The following is a 22,011-nucleotide window of genomic DNA, read 5'->3' as shown; positions in this document are numbered from 1 at the left end:
GCCCGGGAACTAGCCACTTCAGAGCTCCCTACTTGGCACACCATCTGGCTGAGGCACACATACATGAAGAGGAACTCTGGTGGGCTCGCCTGATCGGAGGCAAAAGGACCTCATGGGCAATTGCAGCAGCAAACATTTTGGAGCAGATTTTTCAAACAGACATGCCAAACCCCACGATCACACCACTTTCTCCTTGAGGTACTGTGAATACGGTGACCACAACAAAAATATTACTTGAGTCAAACCGAGCTTTGGGCTCTTCAGGTTATTTAAAAAAATTAGTTTCTTGTAAAAATCGCTTTCGGGGATTAAATCTCATAATAAATTTTTTAAAAAAATAATAAATCAATTATTCCCTGCGACATATGCAAGGTTAGTGGCGTTACTGGACCCACCCTTAGATGACAACAATATACATTCTGCCATGAAGAGAGATGGAGAGAAAAGCAAAATGATACAAGTTATAATTCTCTTGACGTGATCCGATGTCCCCGCTGCTGGGAAAAAGCATTGGTGTCCGTCCGCCCAAAGGGGCGCACTGAGTTCAGAGAGTTTAAAAAAGTGACCAAGGCAGTCATCTTTTTCTTTGTCTTTTTCCTTCACCTGCTTCTGGGGTGATACGTTGGATCTGTTCTCTTTCTGAGTATCTGTTATATCCATTTCTTTCAGCCTGTAACCTTCACTGCTGTGGGAGTGGCGTAGATGTCATGAGGGCCTTCAAATTGTGGTTGATTCCATTTTCGTACAAAAGTTGGAATTCATATTTTGTCGACTGGGTAGAGCTATTGCCATTGCTTCTGCGGTGGTGCTGTGTCCTGGGGTGCTGGTGAAGTGAGCTCTGTGTGGTGAGAAATAAATCATACAGAATTAAAGTCCCTAAGATATCCCTTAAACTCATTTCCTACAATCTGTGCAGAACTTTGTGCATCAGAGGCTATGAGTGTAAGGTGCAACCTCCTGCCAGTATCTTGTGTGGAGTAAGATGATGATCTGACCCAGGCTGATTACGGAGAGCAAACCATTTTTGCAAGATGCTGTTTTAATCGGCCATTGAGGCATTCCACAATCCTGTTGGCTTGTGGGTAATACATTGAACACAATTTGTGCTTTATGCCGAATAAGAGGGACATTTCCTTGAAGAGCTCATTAAAGCAGTATCTCCCATTATCAGATCTGGGGATGTTGCATATTCCCGACCGGGGGGCATTCTTCTTGTACTAGAAATTTGGTTGCTGATTTGTTATCAGGGCAGACACAGGGGCCTGTTTCAAGCCAACTGGTTAAGGGACACACCACAACCATTGGATAACAGAAGTTACTGCACCTGTTAACCATCTCCATGTAGTCTGTGGAGGTTTCGATATGGCCCTGAGGGGCGGGGCCAATGTCACTTTCAGCATTTTGAGGGTGCGATCTGTACTGTATGTTTGACATGTGTTGCTATTGAATATTAATCAGCATCATCATACTTTATTTTGGCCTGTAAATGCCATGAGTCACATGTAATAATATACAAGACAAACCACAAACAATGATAAATAGATACAATTACAATGTTCTACAATTGATCAAAACCTAAATGGGTAACAATTATGTAGCAAAAATATAAAATGAATAAAAATCATATTCATTCCCAAAGCAAAAGCATTTTCAGAAACCCCCGCCCTTTGAGCACATACACACGAATGAACATGATGTGAATATCGATAAACCATGCATTAGGAGTCAAAGTTAAAATCTTTAAGCATTAGCACACGATCGTTAACATAGGGCTCATCTAAATACATTGGCTATTGCTACCATAAAACAAATAGACAAAAGTTACTAAAGTGCCCTAATCCTTGACTTTCTCGCCCATGTCTGTAAAATATAGTGATCCATACAATGGGTGGCCAGTGGGTTCTCAACGGGCAAGCATAAGTAGAGGGCATCGCTTATCCCGCTTATGGAATTTTGTTTAAAAAGGGGTACCAAAAACTTTCTTCGAAGGTCCAGATCTTTAAAAGGGAAGAAAAAAATTAAATGGACTACACTTTCCAAAGTATTTAAACCATGTACACAATCAGGGGAGCTACTTTATTTGTTAGAGCCGCAAGCACGAGAATGCCCATATACGTAATTTCATATACAGCGCTCTCAAAACTTTGGGCTGCATAATGTCCAAATACTGCTCAAAGGAGCTGTGGTACAAGCTGGGTCCGATTTTTGGAGTTCCGGACCACAAGAGGATGGACGCAATGTCCTCTTCCAGGAGGGAGAGGTAGCGTCGGATCACACCATCACAGTGGCAGTGGACGTTGCCGACACAGGATTCTGGCAGATGGGGAACAGTGTTTGAACAAGGCTGAATGAAGGCCACGAGTTTCCACAAGGAGGTCCAAACGAAGGTACTGGGCATGCCTTTTGACAGAGATAACCTATTCAGGATGGTCGTTGATGAGTCCCTACGGGCCATCAAGGTGGATACGGAGACTGCCCATTGCCTGGGCACCCTACAGCAGCACCGCTCTTCCTTTAGCTCCTCCAGAGGATTGTCGGCAGGTCTTTGAAAGGTTTCTCCTTGTACTGTCAGCTTTCCAGATCCACGAACCGGGAAGCCCACATAGGCCGTTCCCAGGCCTGCGGGGGAGGAGAACAGCGTTGCCGTTGCCAGCATGGCAGGGCGCTGGCTCCAAAGCAAGCCTGAACTGGCCAAGACATTGTGGGCCCACCTGTGCACCCCAGTGGGAGGCTGGCTGACTGGGCTTGTCAGCGAGTGGGCAAAGATCACCACTGACAAATGGGTGCTGGACGCTCTCTCCCAAGGACATACCCTGGAATTTCAGCACAGGTGTTTGTGGATCCCTCTGCTAGCCCGTCAGGAGCAGCACATCCCTCAACTCTTGGAAAGGGGCTATAGAGCTGCTTCCCCAGCTACTCCAGGGCTCTGTAGTCTATTCAAGGTACTTTTTGGTAAGAAGGAAGACTGGGACTGGAGGCCATTCTAGGTCTGCGACGTCTGAGCAAGTACCTCAGGTCTCAGAAATTAAGGGTGGTCACATTGCAGTATGTGCTCGGCCAACAGGAAAGAGTGGATTTCTTGACGTCGCTGGACCTGGAGGACGTTTAATTCCATGTCTCCATTCACAGGAAACACTACCAGTTCAAGGCCCTACTTCAGAGTGAAGTCTGCCCCCAGTTTTCACTAAGTGCCTGGCACTGGTAGCGGCCCGTCTGCATATTCAGGGGATTCACGTATACCTGTACCTCGACGACTGGCTCATCTGGGCCCGCTCACGAGAGTTAGCCATTGGACACCTGAAGGTGGCAGTCAAGCTGCTGACCGATCTGGGATTCTCCATCAATTATCCAAAGTCCTGTTTGATACCATCGCAGAACGCGCTGTTCCTAGGGGCCAGACTCAATACAATGTCCTCCCTAGCATCATGTCTGGCAGAGAGTCTCCAAGGACCCCCCTTGTTATCTCCCTAGCATCATCCTTGGAGGAGTGTGTAGCGGCCATTCAGGGGAAGGTGCAGTGGCTGTTGATGAAGACGGCCACGGTGCAGAATATCAAGTCGTTGCTCGGCATGTCGTCCTGCATCTACCTCATCTAGCTCTGCATGTTACAGATGCGACATCTTCAGGAGTTCCTGGACGCTCGCTGGGTACAAGTGTCCGGAAACTTTGCGGACAAGATCACTCTGCACGACGAGTTCCGTTGAGCGATAAGGTGGTGTGATGTCCACACCACCATCGCAGGAGCACATGATTTCAGAACCGTCCTTTCCAGGAAACGGTCAACACGGATGCTTTCCTGGAAGGCTGGGGAGTCCACACTGGATGTCTGCACGCCAGAGGCCTGTGGCTGCCGGAGGAGAAGGATAGAATATGATATGATGGGTTAATTATAACGCGCTTAATACCCAGAGGTTTCTAAGCGCAGACCCGGGGATCAAACCTATGTTGCTCTGCGTCTTCCTGCATCCAAGGCATGCACGTTGCCCCTGAGCTATCCTCCCGAGCCATATCTCCATATCAACATCTTGGAGCTACAGGCAGTGGTCTGGGCCTTCAAGTCATTCCTTCCATCTCTGAAGGGCATGAGGGTGAGGATCTACATGGACAACACAACCGCAATGTTCGACATTAGGGAACGAGGGGGCACTTGATCCCTAGTGCTCTCCAGGGATGCACAGGACTTATGGCGATGGGCCGTCGGACAAGAAATGTTCCTCATCCCTCTACACCTAGAGGGAGTCAAGAACACCATTGCGGATCCCATCAGCAGGGAATTGCTCTCCTGCCACGAGTAGGACCAGAATACATTTTCGTCAAGTGGGGCAGGCCCCAGATTGCACTGTTTGCAACTACAGCAAACGCCAATTGCCAGAGTTTTGCCAGCAGATTCCACCAACAGAGAAGCCCGGTTGACATGTTTTCGGTCCCATGGGAAGGGATGTTTCTGTACTCATTTCCTCCAATGCCTCTCCTACTATGAGTCATCAATACACTCAGTGTGACTGCAGGATGATACTCCTCTCCCCAGCGTGGCAGAGGCAGATTTGGTATTCGGACCGTTTCAGTCTGTCGGCGTCGCCTCTGTTCAAGCTACCAGTGGTCCCGGATCTTCTGGCCAGAGAAGGAGGCGCAATCCTGTATCACGACCCAGGATTGCTCAGCCTGAGGGCTTGGCTCCTGCAGCCCTGGAGTTAGGAGTATGAGTTGCCTGCAGACTGAAGGGAGGTCCTCGTCAAGGCCGGGTCCTCGTCGACTTTGAAGTGCTACGGTCGCAAGTGGAAGCGATTGTACCGGTTACAGAAGATTACCCCTCTGAGAGTCACGGCCCTGCAGATTCTTCCATATTTGCTATCCTTGGCCAAGGCCGGACTGGCCCATCTCCTCGATCAATGTACATCTGGTAGCTATCTCCCACTACACCAGCGCTCCAGGAAGGTCTTCACTTTGGTCTCATCGACTCGTCAAGGAATTCTTTAAAGGACTTTTTTGTTCTTTCACACTGGTGAATGGGCACTCAACGTGGTGCTGACGAGGCTCATGGGGGAAGGGGGGCTTTGAACCTATGCATATGGCCCCTCTCAAGTTCCTCCCATGCAAAACTGCTTTCCTGGTGGCCATCACCTCCGTCAGGAGCGTGGGTAAGATACAGGCCCTATCGTGCAAGCAGCCATACCAGACTGTCCACGAATCGAGGGTACTGCTATTGCCGCACCCCTGTTTCATGCCGAAGGTTCTGTCGGAATTCCACCTCAACAAACCCTTGATGTTGCCCGTCTCTTTCCTGAAACCTTTGTCACCGGCTGAAAGGGCCCTGCACTCGCTGGATGTTGCCCGCGCCCTGATGTTCTACGTGGCATGCAGAAAGAGTTTTTCGAAAGGCTTCACAGCTGTTCGTGAACTTTGGTCCTGTGAAGCATGGTAATGCCTTGTCCAAGGCTTCCATCTCAAGGTGGCTCCCTGGCTGCATCGTGCACTCATCGGTTGCCGAACTGACTGCTGCCTGGCCGTCTGAGAGCCCACTTTACCAGAGTGATCGCTGCGACAATGACTTTCCTAGCTGGTGTGCCCCTGCTGGACATCTGCAGGTTTATACGTGGAGGTCTAGCAGAACTTCACAAGGTTCTACTGCATCATCGCGGATTCCGGGGAGGAGTCCAGAGTCGGCCAAGCAGTGCTACGCAACCTGATTGCTTGAGGTGAGTCTGTTCTAGAGGTAAGAGTTGATTATTTCTGTTGAGCCTTGCCACCTTCCGTGGTTGTGTAATGGTGTACTGCTTTGTATTTATTATTCATGAACATGCAAATCCATGTTAGAGCCCATGCTGGAGAAGGAACAAGTTACTTACCTGTAACTATTGTTCTCCAGCATGGGTCTGGCATGGATTCACATGCAAACCCTCCCTCCGTCCCCTCTGCGGCTCTTCTTGGTCATACTGCCATTTTACATGCTTACCAAATCTGAAGATGGCTGCCAGAGGAGGGGCTTAGGGAGAGGGCTGTCATTGGATGGGGGCATTATGACCCAGAGTACAGTGATTGGTTTAGAGGAGAAATAGTTTGTGAGTGAAAGTGAAACTGTTTTTCTTTTTACAGAGGATTCCCAGCCTGACGACTGGGAATATTCATGAGCATGTGAATCCATGCCAGACCCATTCTGGAGAACAATAATTACAAGTAAGTAACTTGTCCCATCTCTAATTGGGCACAATGTAACCTCATAACTGAGCAAATGGGTAAAGAGATGCTAGCTAGATTCAAAATATATTCTAATATGATTGTTTTTATTAAAATGGTTTGCACATACTAATGTAATTTAAATGTAATAAAGAATGTTAAGCCAAATTACACCCTAACCTACTTTTCAACTTCAGCGAAGCCAACCGTGCCAACAGTTCCTTCCCCAAGGATCTCCCACAGCAGCAGCCTTTCTGCAAAGCTCTGTGACCCCAAGCACAAGGACTGCTCACTGCGGGAATTCCGAAAACTCTGCACCATGGTTGCTGATAAGCCAAGCTACAATGTCAAGACTCAGATCATCCAAGACTTCCTTCAGAAGGGCACAGCAGGAGGTAGCCAACATACTTAAATGATTTGGCCTGGGTAGATACTGGGAGGTATATGTATTAGGGAGTTCTGTTTAAAGCACTATAACCAACATATTGTGTTTTATTTATAATCGTCTCAAAATTCATCCCAATGCAAACATGTGCTGTACATAACGGTAAACCCGCAGAGTGGGCATAAAAGTAGAAATGAAAACCATTGTAAAACACTTCTGTATAGGTGTGTTATAAATGCCATATATCATATCATATCATATACAATAAAGGATGTTGGGGTGGGGGAGGAATATCAAACAAAAAAAAGCACAGAAAATTTAGGCATCATAGAAGTTAATAGTGTTTAGAATATCACTGCTAAAAGCATTTACTTGTGTGTCAATGGTGAGATTGTGAAGCATGTTAGTGCTTCACCGGTTATGTCTTCTCTCCAGTTACTTCTTTATTTTCACTTCAGTCTGACTGTGGCATTGATGTTTTCTACCAACCACCCATTTAAATGATAATTGCCTTCATCTTGTGTGATCATCTGGAAAGTACGGTACTGGCTTCAATTTTTCATTCTAACTCTTAGCACATTAATTGTTTAAATGGATGACCCAGAGACCTCTCTGGCTATGGAATTGGAAAGCCTGTGATGGGATTATAACTGCTTCTAATTCTAATAGCTTTTGAGAAGTACTTAACAGTCAAAAGATATTGAAAATGCTTATTTTTTCCATGGACTTTTTGAACAGTATCGCCTTTAGGGGTAATGTCTGAATGTATAATCTACGGATAACCATTTAGATTATTTCTTAGTGTAGATTCGTTTCTATGCTAGAAGCCAAGTTTATTATTTTGTTCCCTGTTCTATTGTCTGCATTGCAGATCGATCATATAGCGATCACGCGCTCTTCTTGCAGTATTAAACCCTCCCATGCACAGGTAATAAAAGGTGATATTACTTTACTGATGCAGATGGTTTCCATGGGGATGTTTACCTGACTGTCAAGTTGCTGTTGCCAGGAGTTATTAAGAGTGTATACAACCTGAACGATAAGCAGATTGTGAAATTGTTCAGCCGCATTTTCAACTGCAATCAAGACGACATGGTGCGGGACCTAGAACAGGTAAGAGGAGGCTTGGCATCTGCATTCATTCTGTAACATCAGTGGGGAAATTGGGACATTTGTCGAAGTCTTTGGTTCTTCTTTTTAACCGAGGAGTACATGGTTTGACTTGGAGCCAGGTTTTCTTTGCACAACCTTTGGTTCAAGCCTTCAGTGAAGGCCTGGAGCAAAGTAAGACAGATTGGCCCTTGAGCATCTTTGTGATGGCACTAGATCATCTTCCTTAGCCCCGGCAGAGAAATGGTTTTGTTTTTGGGATGAGTGTCAATAGGGCTCTTGAGAAACCTAAGGCGGCTGGATCCTCTTCGCAGGTGGCCGGGGAAAGATCATCACTCTTGGATCCTGACCCCGGGGACGGAGAAGCGAGGGAGGATCACCTGTGTGGAGGATCATTGAGGATTGGGAGTGGCGGTGCCCTTGAGTGAGACATGTTTTCTCCCTTTTCCTGTTGAGGAACAACCTAGCCTTCCGCTGGCCTTTATGGGCTATTCTAGGGCAGTCTCCCTTATTTCCCCACATTTTCCAGCTGACAGTACTGAGACGAGGACGCATCCTCAATATACACTTCAGTAATGTAACCCTCCTTTGTGAAACATAAAAACTATCACCACCAAATGTACTCACTACTACACACAACAAAACACAACATGAATGAAGAAAGAAAACCACAACAACGGAGGGGGGTGGTGGAAGAGGCGAGTGAACTGAACTACTCTCACTACTACCATACCTTTCCTTCCCACTCCCTCTGCTAAATCAGGCATGTGCCTTTTAATTATGGTCTGACAAGTCTGAGGGTGAGTCCACACCTGCAGCCGGTTGAAAGGTTGCAGGTGTATAAAGAGAGGTCAGTGAAACTGTAGAGAGGGAACAGGGATGCCTGTGTGGAAGCTGTAAGCCAGGGACCTGTGTCGTGCGGAGGCAGCCGTGGTGGGACCGGCGAGGAAGCCAGGACGCCGGCCGATGCCCTAGAAAACTGTGGAGCCCCCGGCCAGGCAGGCCGTTGCATGGCCACAGAAGTGGGAGCATCTGTACTGGGATGCAAGTAGCAGCCCCTGCGAGCAGGAAGACGGGGACGCCGTCCACGTCCGTGTGGAGGAGGCAGGGACGTCGGCGTGTGCTGTAGAGCACCGGAATTGCGAGCAGGGCTCGCCGGTGCCGTTCTGGCGAAGCAAGAAGGCAGCCGGAGAGGGTGCATAACTACCGGTTAGTGTCAGGGAAGTCACTCTGAGTCGGGGTGCCTCTCGGGCGCTTAGTGTAAGTAACGCAGTGCTTTTTAAGTCGTATTGAATGCTGCATAAAGTGAACACTTTAAGCAAATACTGAAATGCATTAATTGAATACTGAACTAAATGAAAATAAAATTGAAACTTAAGCCAAAGTAGGCACATTGAATTCAGAACTTTGTTTTATGAGCAAAGCTAAAGCCACACAGAAGCCAAGAGGAAAATACCCTTTGAAAAGCAGCATGTGGAAAATAGTACAAGTGTGAAAAAGTGTAACAAAAAGTGTAGTATGAATCAGACCCCCACAAAATGAAATTTATGAATGCAGACAATGTGATGAGGGCAAATCCTGGCAAGAGAAGTGTGACGTGGGGGTAGAACTTGAACAAAGTATGGGCAGCTTCTTTGATGTACATACTAGCAAGCTCTTGTGTTGGACATAGAGCGGTTGAGAGGTTGCGACGCCCATTCTGTTTATACAACATAGGATATTGCTGGTGTTTAAGGGGTTGGATGGGCAAACTCTTCTGTTTTTTTTTTTTTTCGTTTTTCATGTTTTATAATAAATTACTTAAAAATAACTGTCTGTTCATGCCCCAGTCATGCAATGTTATTCAACTTTTAAATTGGTGTATTCTTCTGAATTTAGGATTGCATTGGCCAACTCTTGACATCTCTCTTGATACACAAATGAAATATCTAATGCTTTGTTCTCTTTTCGGGATTCCAGGGTGACGTGTCTGAAACCGTGCGTATCTTTTTTGATGAGAGCAAATCCTTCCAGCCTGCAGCAAAAAGTGTTCTGACCATCCAGGAGGTGGACGAATTCTTGATGAAGCTGTCGGAACTAACAAAGGAGGATGAGCAACAGAAGGCATTGGAGGATCTTGCTTGCAGGTGGGCAGGGCGTGTCGTAACTGTCCCATCTGCGCTATCCATACAGGTGCCATTGGGCGGCTTGTTGTAGGCATCAGGTTTTTGTTTTAATAAACACTGGTGTGTACTTGCTGGAAGCCAACTTAGTGCACTTGCAAGGGCTTTTCACACTTGGTCTACCCAGATACTCACTAGTTAACAAGACTGAGCTGTAAGGCTTAGATTAAGGCGATCAGAGGTTTGGTGGCAGGAACAGTCCACAGTTAGCGCGATTGACAAATATCCGAAAGTCCACACATATGCATAGAAAAATACATTATTAAAAGCACACATGCATTAACGTCAAACACTCTACAATCTCTGCAAAGCAAAATATCCAACTAATCCAAAACAGTTTGTGTATCCAAATGGATTGTACACAACTTTTGTTTTTACATAATTAAAAGGGCATATTATCTGACCCCACCCTTACCTTGCTTCTTTGGGTTCGATGAAACCTAGAGTTAAGGCCGACTCCTATCAGTAGCCACTGTGCCCTTTCATCAGGAAAACAAATCAATCTGAGTACAGCGTGACCCCTGGGGAATCATCCTTAATGAGGAAAATCTCAGGAATGGAGGAAAAACCTCCCCTCAAAACGGTGCTCGTAGGAGAAGGAAACAGCAAGTAAGGTCCATGCAGCAGCAGAGTCTGCCCAGGGCAGGAATCCAGGTGCAGGAGGATTAGCACCATCAGAATAAGAGAAAAGAAGGAAGAGCCTGGAGCCAGGAGGAGCAGAAGTGCAGGAGAACCAGAATGAGAATGAAGGAACAATGACCATAGTACAGAGGAAAACAGGCTTACGCTGCAGGATAGCAGGTAACCTACAGCATTGTCCTCTGTGCCTGCAGCTGATGAAAGACTAGACCGCTGCACCAGAAGGCATCTCATGCTGCTGGTGCCAAATGGTAGGAAAGATTTCTTTTTGCTTTGGTTTGACTCCTGACCTGACTTTCTCGATGTAAGTAAATCTTTCTGCTTGATCGTGGTCACTCTCGTCACAATACATCTTCTTGGCACTGTAGCGGTTTCATGAGGTTGCCTGCTCCACCGAAGTATTCATCTTTTCTTCCTTTGGATGTTCAGCTGGAAAGTGCATGGAACCTATACCCAAGCACTGCGATTGACAAACTAAATCTTGTGTCCAACAGTAACCTCTGCACCTGGGACGACATTGACTGGACCAAACGCCGTAAACTGTGTCTCCAACAGATTCCGGAATCTCGGCAGTGGTCTTTACAGGGTATTACCCAAATTGACCTTTTACAATTGACCTTTTGCACAATTGACCTAATTATAGTGGTTCTAATTGACCTTCTGCACAATTGACCTTTATATATTTCCCAGGCCAGACAAGATGCCCGCTGGCTCCCTATCAAAGAACGCATATTGTTCAAGGCGCTCACAATCACACACAGATGTCTTTCCCAATCAGCGCCCCAATACCTAGCTGACCGGATACACCCTGCACAATCACTCAGACCCAAGCGAGAACTCTACTCTGACCAACTTGCGGTCCCTGTCTTTAACAGAGCCAAAGCCGGCGGTACTAGCTTTGAAGTATTGGCACCAAAATCCTGGAACCTACTACCCCCCCCCCCCAAACTCAGGAAGGAAACATCACTCCTAGCATTTAGAAAGTCTCTGAAAACCATATTATTCAAATAACTGTTTGTTCCACTGTAACCAAGGAACTGTCTATCGCCCATTATGTATGACCCGCTTATCGCCTAATACTTTATGACCCTGAACGGGAACTGTACTCTGCTTTTGCCTGCACCCAAGTGAATAGGATGTAACAGCGCCACAATGTCCTAGGGCAGTTGTGCGCTTTATAAATGGAAATAAATAAATAAATAAAATAAATATTATTTTAGTTATTTTATATATTTATTGGGTTGGTTTTGGATTATAAATAATATAAAAGTGGATTGAGTGGGGGGGTTGCGGCGAGTTTTGGATTGGATGGGGGGTTGCGAGGGGGTTCCCCCCCCCGCATGTCTTAATTGACCTTCTAAATTAGGTCTTTTCTCCCGAGGTCAATTGTGAAAAGGTCAATTAGTACACAACCCTTTACAGAAATCAGAATCGGGGGTGGGAGGGACATATGGGGTAAGTTAATATATGTTTTCCTTTTTTTCCTGTTATATAGGGTTTCGTGGGTGTAAAGCTTACCTCAATTTGCTGTCCTGACTTTGGTAGGCCTGGCCAAGGATCCCTTCCTAGGCCTTTTCTAGTGTTGGTGATTGGGAGTTTAATTACCTGAAGCCTGCCAACCTTTTGACTTTTGTATTATAACCACTGGCATCATCCAAACTCTTAGTAAACCCATCTGAAAATTATAACTTTGGAACTGATGACTTAAGGGCACAAGGCTCCAAACCATATAGGGTTGGACTTACTAAGTGTGGGCAAATCTGTTGTATGGTTATTCTAAAGTGTCCTTTATTGAATTTCATGCATCTGAGTACTTACCTGTGTTACACTAGATATTGAATCGTATGCTTTCTTTCTTCCCAGAAGGGTGTAGTTCTAGACCACTCACAGACCTTGGGTTTGGCTAGATCTGTGTCTTTGTTCACCATAATAGGGTGGCCTTCCAAAATCGTGTTTAAGGGGAACCCTAGGCAGGACTCTATATCCAGGCACCTCAGGTAAGGATAGCTGCAGGAAGACTTCACTTCTTATTGCTTTTCAGTGGGAAGGGGAGTTGGGGTGCATTGTAACCCCCTGAATGCCAAACTGCAAAAGGAACACCACCACTGGATATGATTATTTGAGACAACAGTGCTCACCGTTTTTGGACTTTGCAGCTTCGGCCTCGTGGTCATGGGTTTTGGTGTGTCTTATGTTTTGGGTCAGATACCAGCAGGTATCCTGGATGAGGAAAAGATGATGCAAGTTTGAATCCCACTAGGCTGGAAGGATCACTTAGGAATGTTAGAAAAGATTTCTCTTTTAGGAACTTTTCCTCCATAGTTCTACGTACCCCCCCTAGCTCCCAAAATATGTTGCTTTTCTTTTTGAACCTATCCTCACTTTTTTTTTTAATTTTTATTTTTTTTTTACCATTTTTATTTTTCGATAGAGGCATAATCAATTACAGCATATAATCATTATACTTATCACAATGCATAAAACCAAATTTTCATTCAGGGTTCATGTCACCCGTTGTGTAAATTGCCTCCAATTTTTAAACTAGAAGTTATTATTCCTCCACCCTCCCCACTGCCCTTTTTTAAATTATTAAACAGTTTTATTTCCTTGCAGAGGTGAAGACATTTTACTTTCAACAAATGTACAAGAGTATAACTTTTGACAATATGAGTCTGCGTCATAACTTCGTAGTCTGCTGCTATACAACAGAAATTTCCCAGTTTTATCGATTCATTCTTAACTTTCTTCCCCACCCCCCACCCCGATCCTTTATCTCTGGGTTCCAGAGTCTTTTGACCTTTCCGCTAAAACATCCCCATATGAGACTCCCACTTCTTTTGTGTTCCTGACTGTCCGGAGGTATAAACGTTTTTAAGAATCTGAGGTTTGAAGAAATAGGCTTTTCTTTCTTCGACAGTTTCGTAAGGGGGACCAAGTAGACCAGAGTCTCTGCAGTGTTCATTTCTTTCATACATAGGTTCTTGAGTGTAGCACTTGGACAGTTGGCTCCCTCCCCCACTTTTCGCCTTGTTCCCTTTTCTCGTCATGCTAATTCTCTCTCTCTCTTTCTCTGTTCTGGGTTGTTAGGTGATCGATATATTTCTGAGGGTCTGTGGTTTATAGAAATGGGCTTCCCTGTCTCCGACAAAGTCTCTAAAAGGGGACCATATGGACAGGTATCTCTGGTAAGTCTCTGTTCTTATGGCAGTTACCTTCTCCTTTGCCATTACTCCCCATATTTTCACCCACCACCATGGCGTCGTTGGGCCCTCTAGCGTATTCCACCTTTGTGCCAATGTCATTTGTGCTGCTGATATTAAGTGTGTTATTAGAGTGGATATATGCACCGATGCCGCGTATATACCCTTTGCCTCCGCTCCCAGCAGGATCACTTTAGGTGAAATTGGTAACTCTCTGCCAGTAATGTCTTTGTGTCCCAGTATCTCCTTCCAATAGGTAATCGCCTTGGGGCATGCCCACCACATGTGGAACAGGTCTCCTCTCCCTCCACATTGTCTCCAGCAGTTTGGGGGATATTCTGAGTTTATGTTGTGTAATCTGTGGGGGGACATGTACCATCTGTAGCATAATTTATATGCAGCTTCTTTTATTGCTGTACATTTGGAGGATCTATGAGCTTTTGTTCAAATCTGGTCACACTCTTTCTGTTATCGGCTCTCCTACATCTTTTTCCCAATTCTCTTTGTATCTTAGGTTGTCCGTTGGTTGTGCTCCATCGAGCAGTCTGTAAATTCTAGATATCCCTCTCCCTGGTTTCCCCTCTTGCATTGTTAGTTCCAAGCCTGTTAGGGTTCTTGTTCCCGCTCTTTTCACTGACGGGTGGGAGATCCAGTGTTGTACTTGCATGTATCTGAACCTTTCATTTTCCCCTAGATCAAATTTCTTTTTGCATTCTTAGAAAGGGATTGGGTCACCGTTTTAGTACATTTCCTGCAATGTCAGAGTGTCTGCGCCTTTCCATCCTACCCAAAAATGATTCTTTTTACAGGGAAGTGAAGGCCTTTTGCTCATTTTGGTAGTCTGAAAGACTGCTCAGTTTCCCCCTATCAGTACTTGGAAACTATTTCCATTTTGACTTTCAATTTTTTAACTTTGCACACAGCATCTTACAAATCAGTACAATGGGAATACTTTTGTATCTCCCCTGACTTATACATTTGGAATTTTCGGTTACTTTTATATGTGCCTAAAGACATGCTGGTGGCAGGAATTTTATTTTTACAATTTGTGAGTTATTTATAGTGTGCACATTCTAGTTTCCGGCATATGGGTACTAAACATGGCTGCTGCCCTAAAATGGCCACACCACGAGATTGTCACTTGTTGATCAGCCATATTGTTGTTGGGCCTTGTTAGGGAGAATTCTCAAAAATGTGCCAATTCTTCCCGCCTTAGAGCCCTCCAGCTCTTTTGCTGAACTTCGGGACTTTGAACTTTTCATTTAAATGTGTTTTCTGTGTTTGTTTCTTTTGGTTATGGAGTCTAACAAACCCCATAGGCATCATCTTTTACAATCTTTTTCAAAATGGTGTCCAGCCATCTTTGTTAAAATGGCGCCCGGTCTTCTTTTTTGCCAGATCTTTGTAGAAAGGTCCTTCTAGAGAGTTTCTCTGTGCCCCAAACCAGGTTTGGTCTCTTTGTTAATTTCGCCTTTGGCAGGGTTTCTGACAGAAACCCGCCTCTGGCTCCAGAGTGTCTGGGGTAGGCAGGAAGTGAGGGAGGTGCCCTAAACTCCCTGTGCTTAGACTCCTAGGAGATCCAATTGCACTCTGTGGTGATTGGTTGGCTGACTGTCCGTCAAGGACAGCCACCCTGCTGTGTGAGTGACAAGTAGGCTGGAAGGAGTGGGAGAGAACTGAATAAAAGGCAAGTCTTTTGGCTTGGAAGGCATAGCCGACCACTGGACGAAGGAACCGAACAAGAGCTTGAAGAGGACGGCTGCTGCAGCTCCTGGACCGTTGGTTTGCCCAGTGAAGCCCTGCTGCAGGTCTGACTCGCCAAGTTTGTATCGACAGAGAATCCCTGCAAGAACGACTTATCCCTTTGAGTTGGTGGGACCAATCAACTCCCAAGTAAGCCACCTGGACACCCATCTCGGAGCTGGTTGCATTTCCTCAGAGTGCTGCAGGAAACCGTAGAGCCAGGCAGAGGGACACCAGATTGTGTGCTTTGCTTGTAAACTGGTCGAAAGATTTTGGAAGATCCTCCGGATTCCCACGAAGCAGGACTTACCAAGCCTGACCCCCATCAGTTGAGTGTGGGTCACATGAGGAAAGTCCACCTTGACAGCCAAGAACCACGCTTATTGCTATTTGCTGTAAAGCAAGGAGCTGAAACGCGAAACAGCCACTGAAAGTAAAGTTTGCCGGTTGCCAGCTTTGACAGTGCCAATACAGTGCAGGAGTCCCCCGACGTCCTCCCTCTTGTCCCCACGACGGAGGCCCAGGAACAGTGAGATCTGCAGAGCTGTACAGGAACAGAAGTCTTCAGCTGCATCTTTTTCTTCTTTACTAAGAAACTGTAAAACTAGCTTAAGAGAACTTACCTCTTACTGTGGAAGTGCTTGTAACTTCTGCAACTCGCAAGTCTAATCAGCTTGTGGCCCTACATTTGGTTCTTCTTTTTATCAAAGACTCCTAAGAACCTGTGCAAAGACTTTACCATTTTCTTACCTGAAGTGCTGCATCCTATACAAAGAATTTTGCCCATTGACTTTGGCTTAGCATATTGAATTGAATGACTCTTCTCTTGATATTTGAAAGTATTTGCCCTGCTTAAGAAAATTTGTATTTCTTGTGTTCTAATAACCTTTGCCTTTTACAAACTATTGAGTATTATGTATGCCAACAGTAAGGTATTAATGTCCCCACCACCCTTGTTACTGAAGTCACTTGTGGGTGTAGGTTGTGTCTGTGGGCCATCCCAAAAGGGCCTTGTCTGATCCAGAAACTCAAAGTGTACAGTATTGAAGTTTCTGATGTTTGTTAATCTGCTTAGAATCACATGCTGTGCATAGGTCCGACATCCAGTGGTCACTGCGGAGTTTTGCATTTTGTTTTTCGTAGTGGAAAAGGGCACGTCGACAAGGCGTGTCTGTAACACTATCCCTATAGTGACGTGCGTTGTACCCACAATCCCTCACGCGTCGAGGTCCCTCAGATTGTTTTTTTCCGCCCAGCTACTGGTCGCCTTTATGCGGAGCTCCTCGAGAGACATTGCCAAATAGTTTCTTCGACCTTTGGTCGTTTGTTATTAATATCAATAACCTAGAACCCTCCCTCGACGCAGAGCTGTTTCTCCGCCGAGCAAGATCTTCGATGGAAGAACGAGCGGAGGGGATCCTTCGGCGCTGCCGAACACGTGGCCTGGCCTCGTCGGCCTTACACAGTAGGGAGAGTGGGGTTTTGTGGTCTTTCTTTCTTCTCTTTAAGAATGGCTTTCTCTTTCCCCTCCCTCTCTTTCGAGGTCGTAGTCACACTTATCACCCTCAGCTATGGAGAGGACGCCATTTAGGTTTTGCCCGCTTTGCAAGGGTAAATATACCTGGAAGGAGGAGCACAAACGGTGCAACCGTTGCTTACCCCTCGATTACCAGGAGGACGGCTGTGCGGCCTGTAAATTACTAAAGCCCAAAACTCTAAAAGATCGCAGGGTCAAAAGGTGGGCGGCCTACGCCATGTCTAGGCCTGACTCCTCGCCCGCTGCCGCCGCCGATTGTGACGAGGACAGTGACTACACGTCCCCGTAACGGAGGCTGTAGACCTCTCAAAGGAGCATTCAAGCTCCTCGTCGTCCATCCCCGGCCCCGACAAGCCCGGCTCACGCCCAGCTTATGGGGATGAACACCCCGGCGACAAGGACGCACACGGAAAAACACCAAAGCACATACCCCCTGGCATGCATTCGTCAAAGACGAAGGCAGCCATAGCGCCAACGGGGACGCCGGGCCCACCGGCGCCTTCTGCCGACTGTAAGGGTCGTCAGCCCTCCCCGCCACCGCTTCTGCGACAGGCGACTGGGCATTCTAAAAATAAGGGCGCTAACACCAAAACCTCCGCCGACGCGCATCGCAAGAGCGCTCATGTTGCCAACAAGGACTCTACGGGCAAGGATGCGACGAGCAAGGACTCGACGAGCAAAGGCTCAACGTTACATAATGCGACGGCGACCGATCCCTCGGAAGAGAGAATGATCGCCGAAAGCCTCACGCGCATAGCATCTAAGGACGGCCAGAGACGTACGGCGAGTGAAACGCTGAAAACCGCGCACAAGGCCAAAGATACGCCGAAAGCGCCGGAAAACAGATCAGGCCAGTTCCCGACGCCGACAGAAGGCCCTAGCCAGCAAGAAGGCTACTCAGAAGGCGAAGGCTCTCTTTCTTTGAGGTTTTGGGACAGAACCAGACAATTACAGGAGGAAGAAACCCCCTTTACTTTCCCAGACCGTCCTGGCCGACCTCAGTGGACCTTTGAAAGGTTCCAGACCTGTATGGACAAACTAGACAGGTTCATGTCCATCCCAGAAGACAGGGCACCCAAGAGACCAAGGGAGGCACCCCTGGAGAGTCCAAGGGCTAAATACCAGAAGTTTTATAACCCCGTACAGGAGGACATATACTCTTACAATCCCACTGAGGAAGACACCTTCTTCCAAGAGGAAGATGAGTTCACCTATGTTGAGGACCAACAAGAAGAGAAAGGTTTTCACGAGGAAACTAACCTATGTGAGGAAGGATTCCAGGAAGACACAGGCGAGGGCGACCCAAATCCCTGGCAGTCACCGGCTAGGTCGACTGACGCAGGCAGTAGCAGTATAGTCATCAGGTCTACTGAAAATACACCAGTCAGGAACCCTTCGCCTGTCGATGATCAACCCACCTTCAATGCACTGCAGAAGAAGGCAGCAGCACATTTCGAAATCTAAACTGGGGAGGTCACCCAGTTTCGATTTCGAAATGGAGAGGATTATCAAAGAAAAACCCCCCACTAGCCAGATTATACCCATCCTCGCCTCAGTTAAGAGACGTATTACACCTTCTCTTTCCACTCCTGCATTGGTGAGAGGGGTCAATCCGAGGATTGAGAAACTGTTCTCCCCCTCTCAATCAGACCCATTATATATTAAGGGTCACTCAATCCCGGACTCCCTGGTCGTGACCAACACCAGGAAAAGGGCAGGAGTCCCACTATCTACTAGCGAGGCACCCCCGGATAAAGAGGGGAAGAAGCTGTATGCCCTAGCCAAGAGAATCACCACCTCTGCAGCATTCTCTACCAGAATCGCCAATAATAATACCCTATTGGCAAGCTATGCCGATGCTCAATGGGCTAAGCTCAAACAGGACATCGAAGAAGTTCCCGAACCCCTAAGGACTCGTTTACTGGCTACAGTTAACGAGGGCTCTCTGGTAAATCAGAGCATTGTCAAGAATACCCTCGATGCAGCAGAGACGGCTGGCCGCACCTTGGTACAAGGAATTTTATTGAAGCGTCACGTCTGGCTTCGCAATTCCGGTTTTAAGGCGGAAACACAAGCGTCCCTTATTAATAAACCCATAGAGGAGTCCAACCTCTTTGGGAGAGCAGTGGATGACGCGCTGGAGAACGCGAAGAAAGAATTTGATACAATAAAGACCTTAGACCAAATTTCAAAACCCCCTAACAGGCGGGGATTTGGTAATAAGCGCTTTTTTCGTGGACAACGCCAGCAACAAAACCACTAACAACAACAGTACTCTGCCAGCAACTACCAGGGTAATAGCGGCCAGTACAATCAGAGGGGTCAACGTCGTGGCAAGGGAAGAGGCTGGGGTTCCACCCCCAGAGGCTCCCAAGCCAACAACACCACCAAGTGACGCGAAGATTCGCGTCCCCTCCCATGCAACGCCAGTCGGGGGCCGGTTAACATCCTTTCTTCCAGCATGGGAGGGTATAACATCAGACCGCTGGGTACTTTCCACCGTAGCCCGCGGCTACTGTATAGAGTTCAACAGTTCCCCAACATACAGACCCCCGAGGGGACGCCGCATGACACCAGAACACCTTGCCATCCTTCTCCAAGAAGTGGACCAACTGCTGGAAAAAGGAGCCATAGAGGTCGTGCCTCTATCTCAGATAATGGAAGGTATTTATTCAGTGTACTTCCTTGTACCCAAAAAGGATCTAACCATGCGCCCTGTATTAGATCTGCGCCCAGCGAACAAGTTTGTCAAACGCCAAAAGTTTCGTATGGTGACCTTACAGGAAGTGATCCCACTGCTATCACAGGGAGATTACATGACAACACTGGACATGAAAGATGCATACTTTCATATTTTAATGTTGCCAGCGCACAGAAAATACCTCAGGTTCATGATAGAGGGCAAACACTACCAGTTCAGAGTGCTACCCTTCGGCATAGCATCTGCACCAAGGGTATTCACGAAAGTACTGGCAGTGGCAGTGGCCCACCTGCGCAGGTTATCCATCCCAGTATACCCTTACCTCGACGACTGGCTCATAACAGGGGATTCTTACGAGACATGCTTCTCAAACACCCAAAAGACTGTAGACCTTTTGTTCCAACTGGGCTTCTCCATCAACGAGAAGAAGTCCAGCTTATACCCCAGCCAAGTTAAACAATTCCTAGGGGCTCTAATTCGAACAAAGGACGGCCTCGTCTTCCCCTCCAACGAGAGCGTCCAAAACATGCTGTTTCAGATCCCCCAATATGTGGCAGGTCGAGAGGTGACGGTGCGCAAAGTGATGCGATTGGTAGTAATGATGGCGTTGTGTATTTATTTGGTACCTCACGCGCGCCTGCGCATGCGCCCAATGCAAGAGTGGCTCAACAGCCAGTGGTGTCAGGCCAGCGGACAATGGGACGATCTAGTGGTGGTCTCGCAAGCCTTGGTTCTCTCGCTACGGTGGTGGACAAAGGAAAACCTGATAATAGGGAAACCCTTTGCCACACCCGCGGTGAAGGCCACTCTAACCACGGACGCATCCCTCACAGGATGGGGGAGCTCACCTATCCCATCAGACTGCTCACGGAGTGTGGACTCCGAACGTAGCATCCAAGCACATAAACCTACTGGAGCTACTGGCGGTGTTCAAAGCACTAAAAGCCTTCCAGGAACACCTACAAGGGAAGACAGTGATGGTCCTTACAGACAGCACCACAGCCATGACTACATCAACAAGCAAGGGGACACCCACTCTCCAGGACTGTCCAAGCTGTCCCGGAATATATGGAAGTGGCCTCTCAAACACATGTTCCTACTGTCACAACACGTACCAGGGGAACTCAATCTGCTAGCAGACGAACTAAGCAGAGACTTCCCCCTGTCCGAAGAGTACGAATGGCAATTGCACGAAGACATCGTCTTAGACGTCTTCACGCAATGGGGATTCCCGGAAATAGACCTGTTTGCAACTCTGGAGAACTCACAATGCCAAAGTTACGCCTCCAGGTACCCCCAGAACCAGTCCAAGGGGAACGGTCTGTCGATTCAATGGTCAGGGAAATTTGTTTACGCCTTTCCCCTGACTCCCCTTCTCAACCGAGTGGTGCACAAGATGCACCAGGAGCAGGTTACCATGATACTAGTGGCCCCAATGTGGGCCCGGCAGCCATGTTTCGCTCACTTGATGGAGATGTCCCTATCTCCCCAGTGAAATTTCCCTGCCCGTACAACATGCTGTCACAGGACAAGGGCAGGACACTGCATCCATGCCCTCAAACCATGAACTTAGCAGCCTGGCTCCTGAGATCATAGAATTTGGACATCTACAACTCCCGCAGAGGAAAAGATTTGTCATCTGGTGTAGAGGTAAGAGCATCAACCCGGTTGACTGCTCTCCCACACACATTGTTCTGTACTTGACACATTTACTGGATTCAGGTCTAGTGTTCAATTCCATTAAAGTCCACCTGGCGGCACTTTCTGCATACACCACTTCCCAACTTAAAGTGTCGTGGTGGAAGATACCAGTTATCAAGGCCTTCATGGAGGGGGTAAAGAGAATACACCCTCCGATAGCTAACCCAGCTCCCGGATGGGACTTAAATGTGGTACTTTCTAGACTCATGGGCCCACCTTTTGAACCCATGCACAAGGCAACTCTTTAAGACCTCACTCTTAAGACTGCTTTCCTAATAGCTATCACCTCCATTAGGAGAGTAAGTGAACTACAGGCTCTTTCTGTTCTAGACCCCTTCGTAACAGTTCTCAAGGATAAGCTGGTTCTACGCACACACCCAAGGTTTGCACCAACATTCATCTCGAAATTCCATGTAAACCAGTCAATAGAACTACCAACGTTCTTTCAAAACCCTTCCAGCTTGGGAGAAAAAAGTCTGCAGACACTAGATGTACACAGAGCTGTCATGTTCTACATGGAAAGAACCAGACCACTGAGAAAGACTAATCAGTTCTTTGTCTCGGTGGCAGCAGGAAGAGAAGGAGATGCAGTCTCAAAGTCCACTATATCTAGATGGCTTGTTCAATGCAGCACTCTGTTACACTCTTGCTAAGAGAGA

General features: G+C 47.0%; 1 protein-coding gene across 5 annotated transcripts in view; it reads left to right on the top strand.

Moving 5' to 3' along the window:
• The window catches only part of LIG3 (DNA ligase 3), a 1,054,678-nt gene that overhangs the window by 74,801 nt on the left and 957,866 nt on the right, over nt 1-22,011 (top strand). For all 5 annotated transcript variants that reach the window (XM_069614890.1, XM_069614888.1, XM_069614887.1 and 2 more), the window contains exons 4-6: nt 6,372-6,569; nt 7,521-7,672; nt 9,629-9,795. In XM_069614890.1, the coding sequence (XP_069470991.1) occupies nt 6,372-6,569; nt 7,521-7,672; nt 9,629-9,795 (517 nt within the window). The remainder of the gene's footprint in view (nt 1-6,371; nt 6,570-7,520; nt 7,673-9,628; nt 9,796-22,011) is intronic.

Source organism: Ambystoma mexicanum, chromosome 9 (assembly GCF_040938575.1).
Source record: "Ambystoma mexicanum isolate Mex_15411 chromosome 9, UKY_AmexF1_1, whole genome shotgun sequence".
Classification (NCBI taxonomy): Eukaryota; Metazoa; Chordata; class Amphibia; order Caudata; family Ambystomatidae; genus Ambystoma; species Ambystoma mexicanum.
This window is presented reverse-complemented; position numbering and strand designations above follow the sequence as displayed.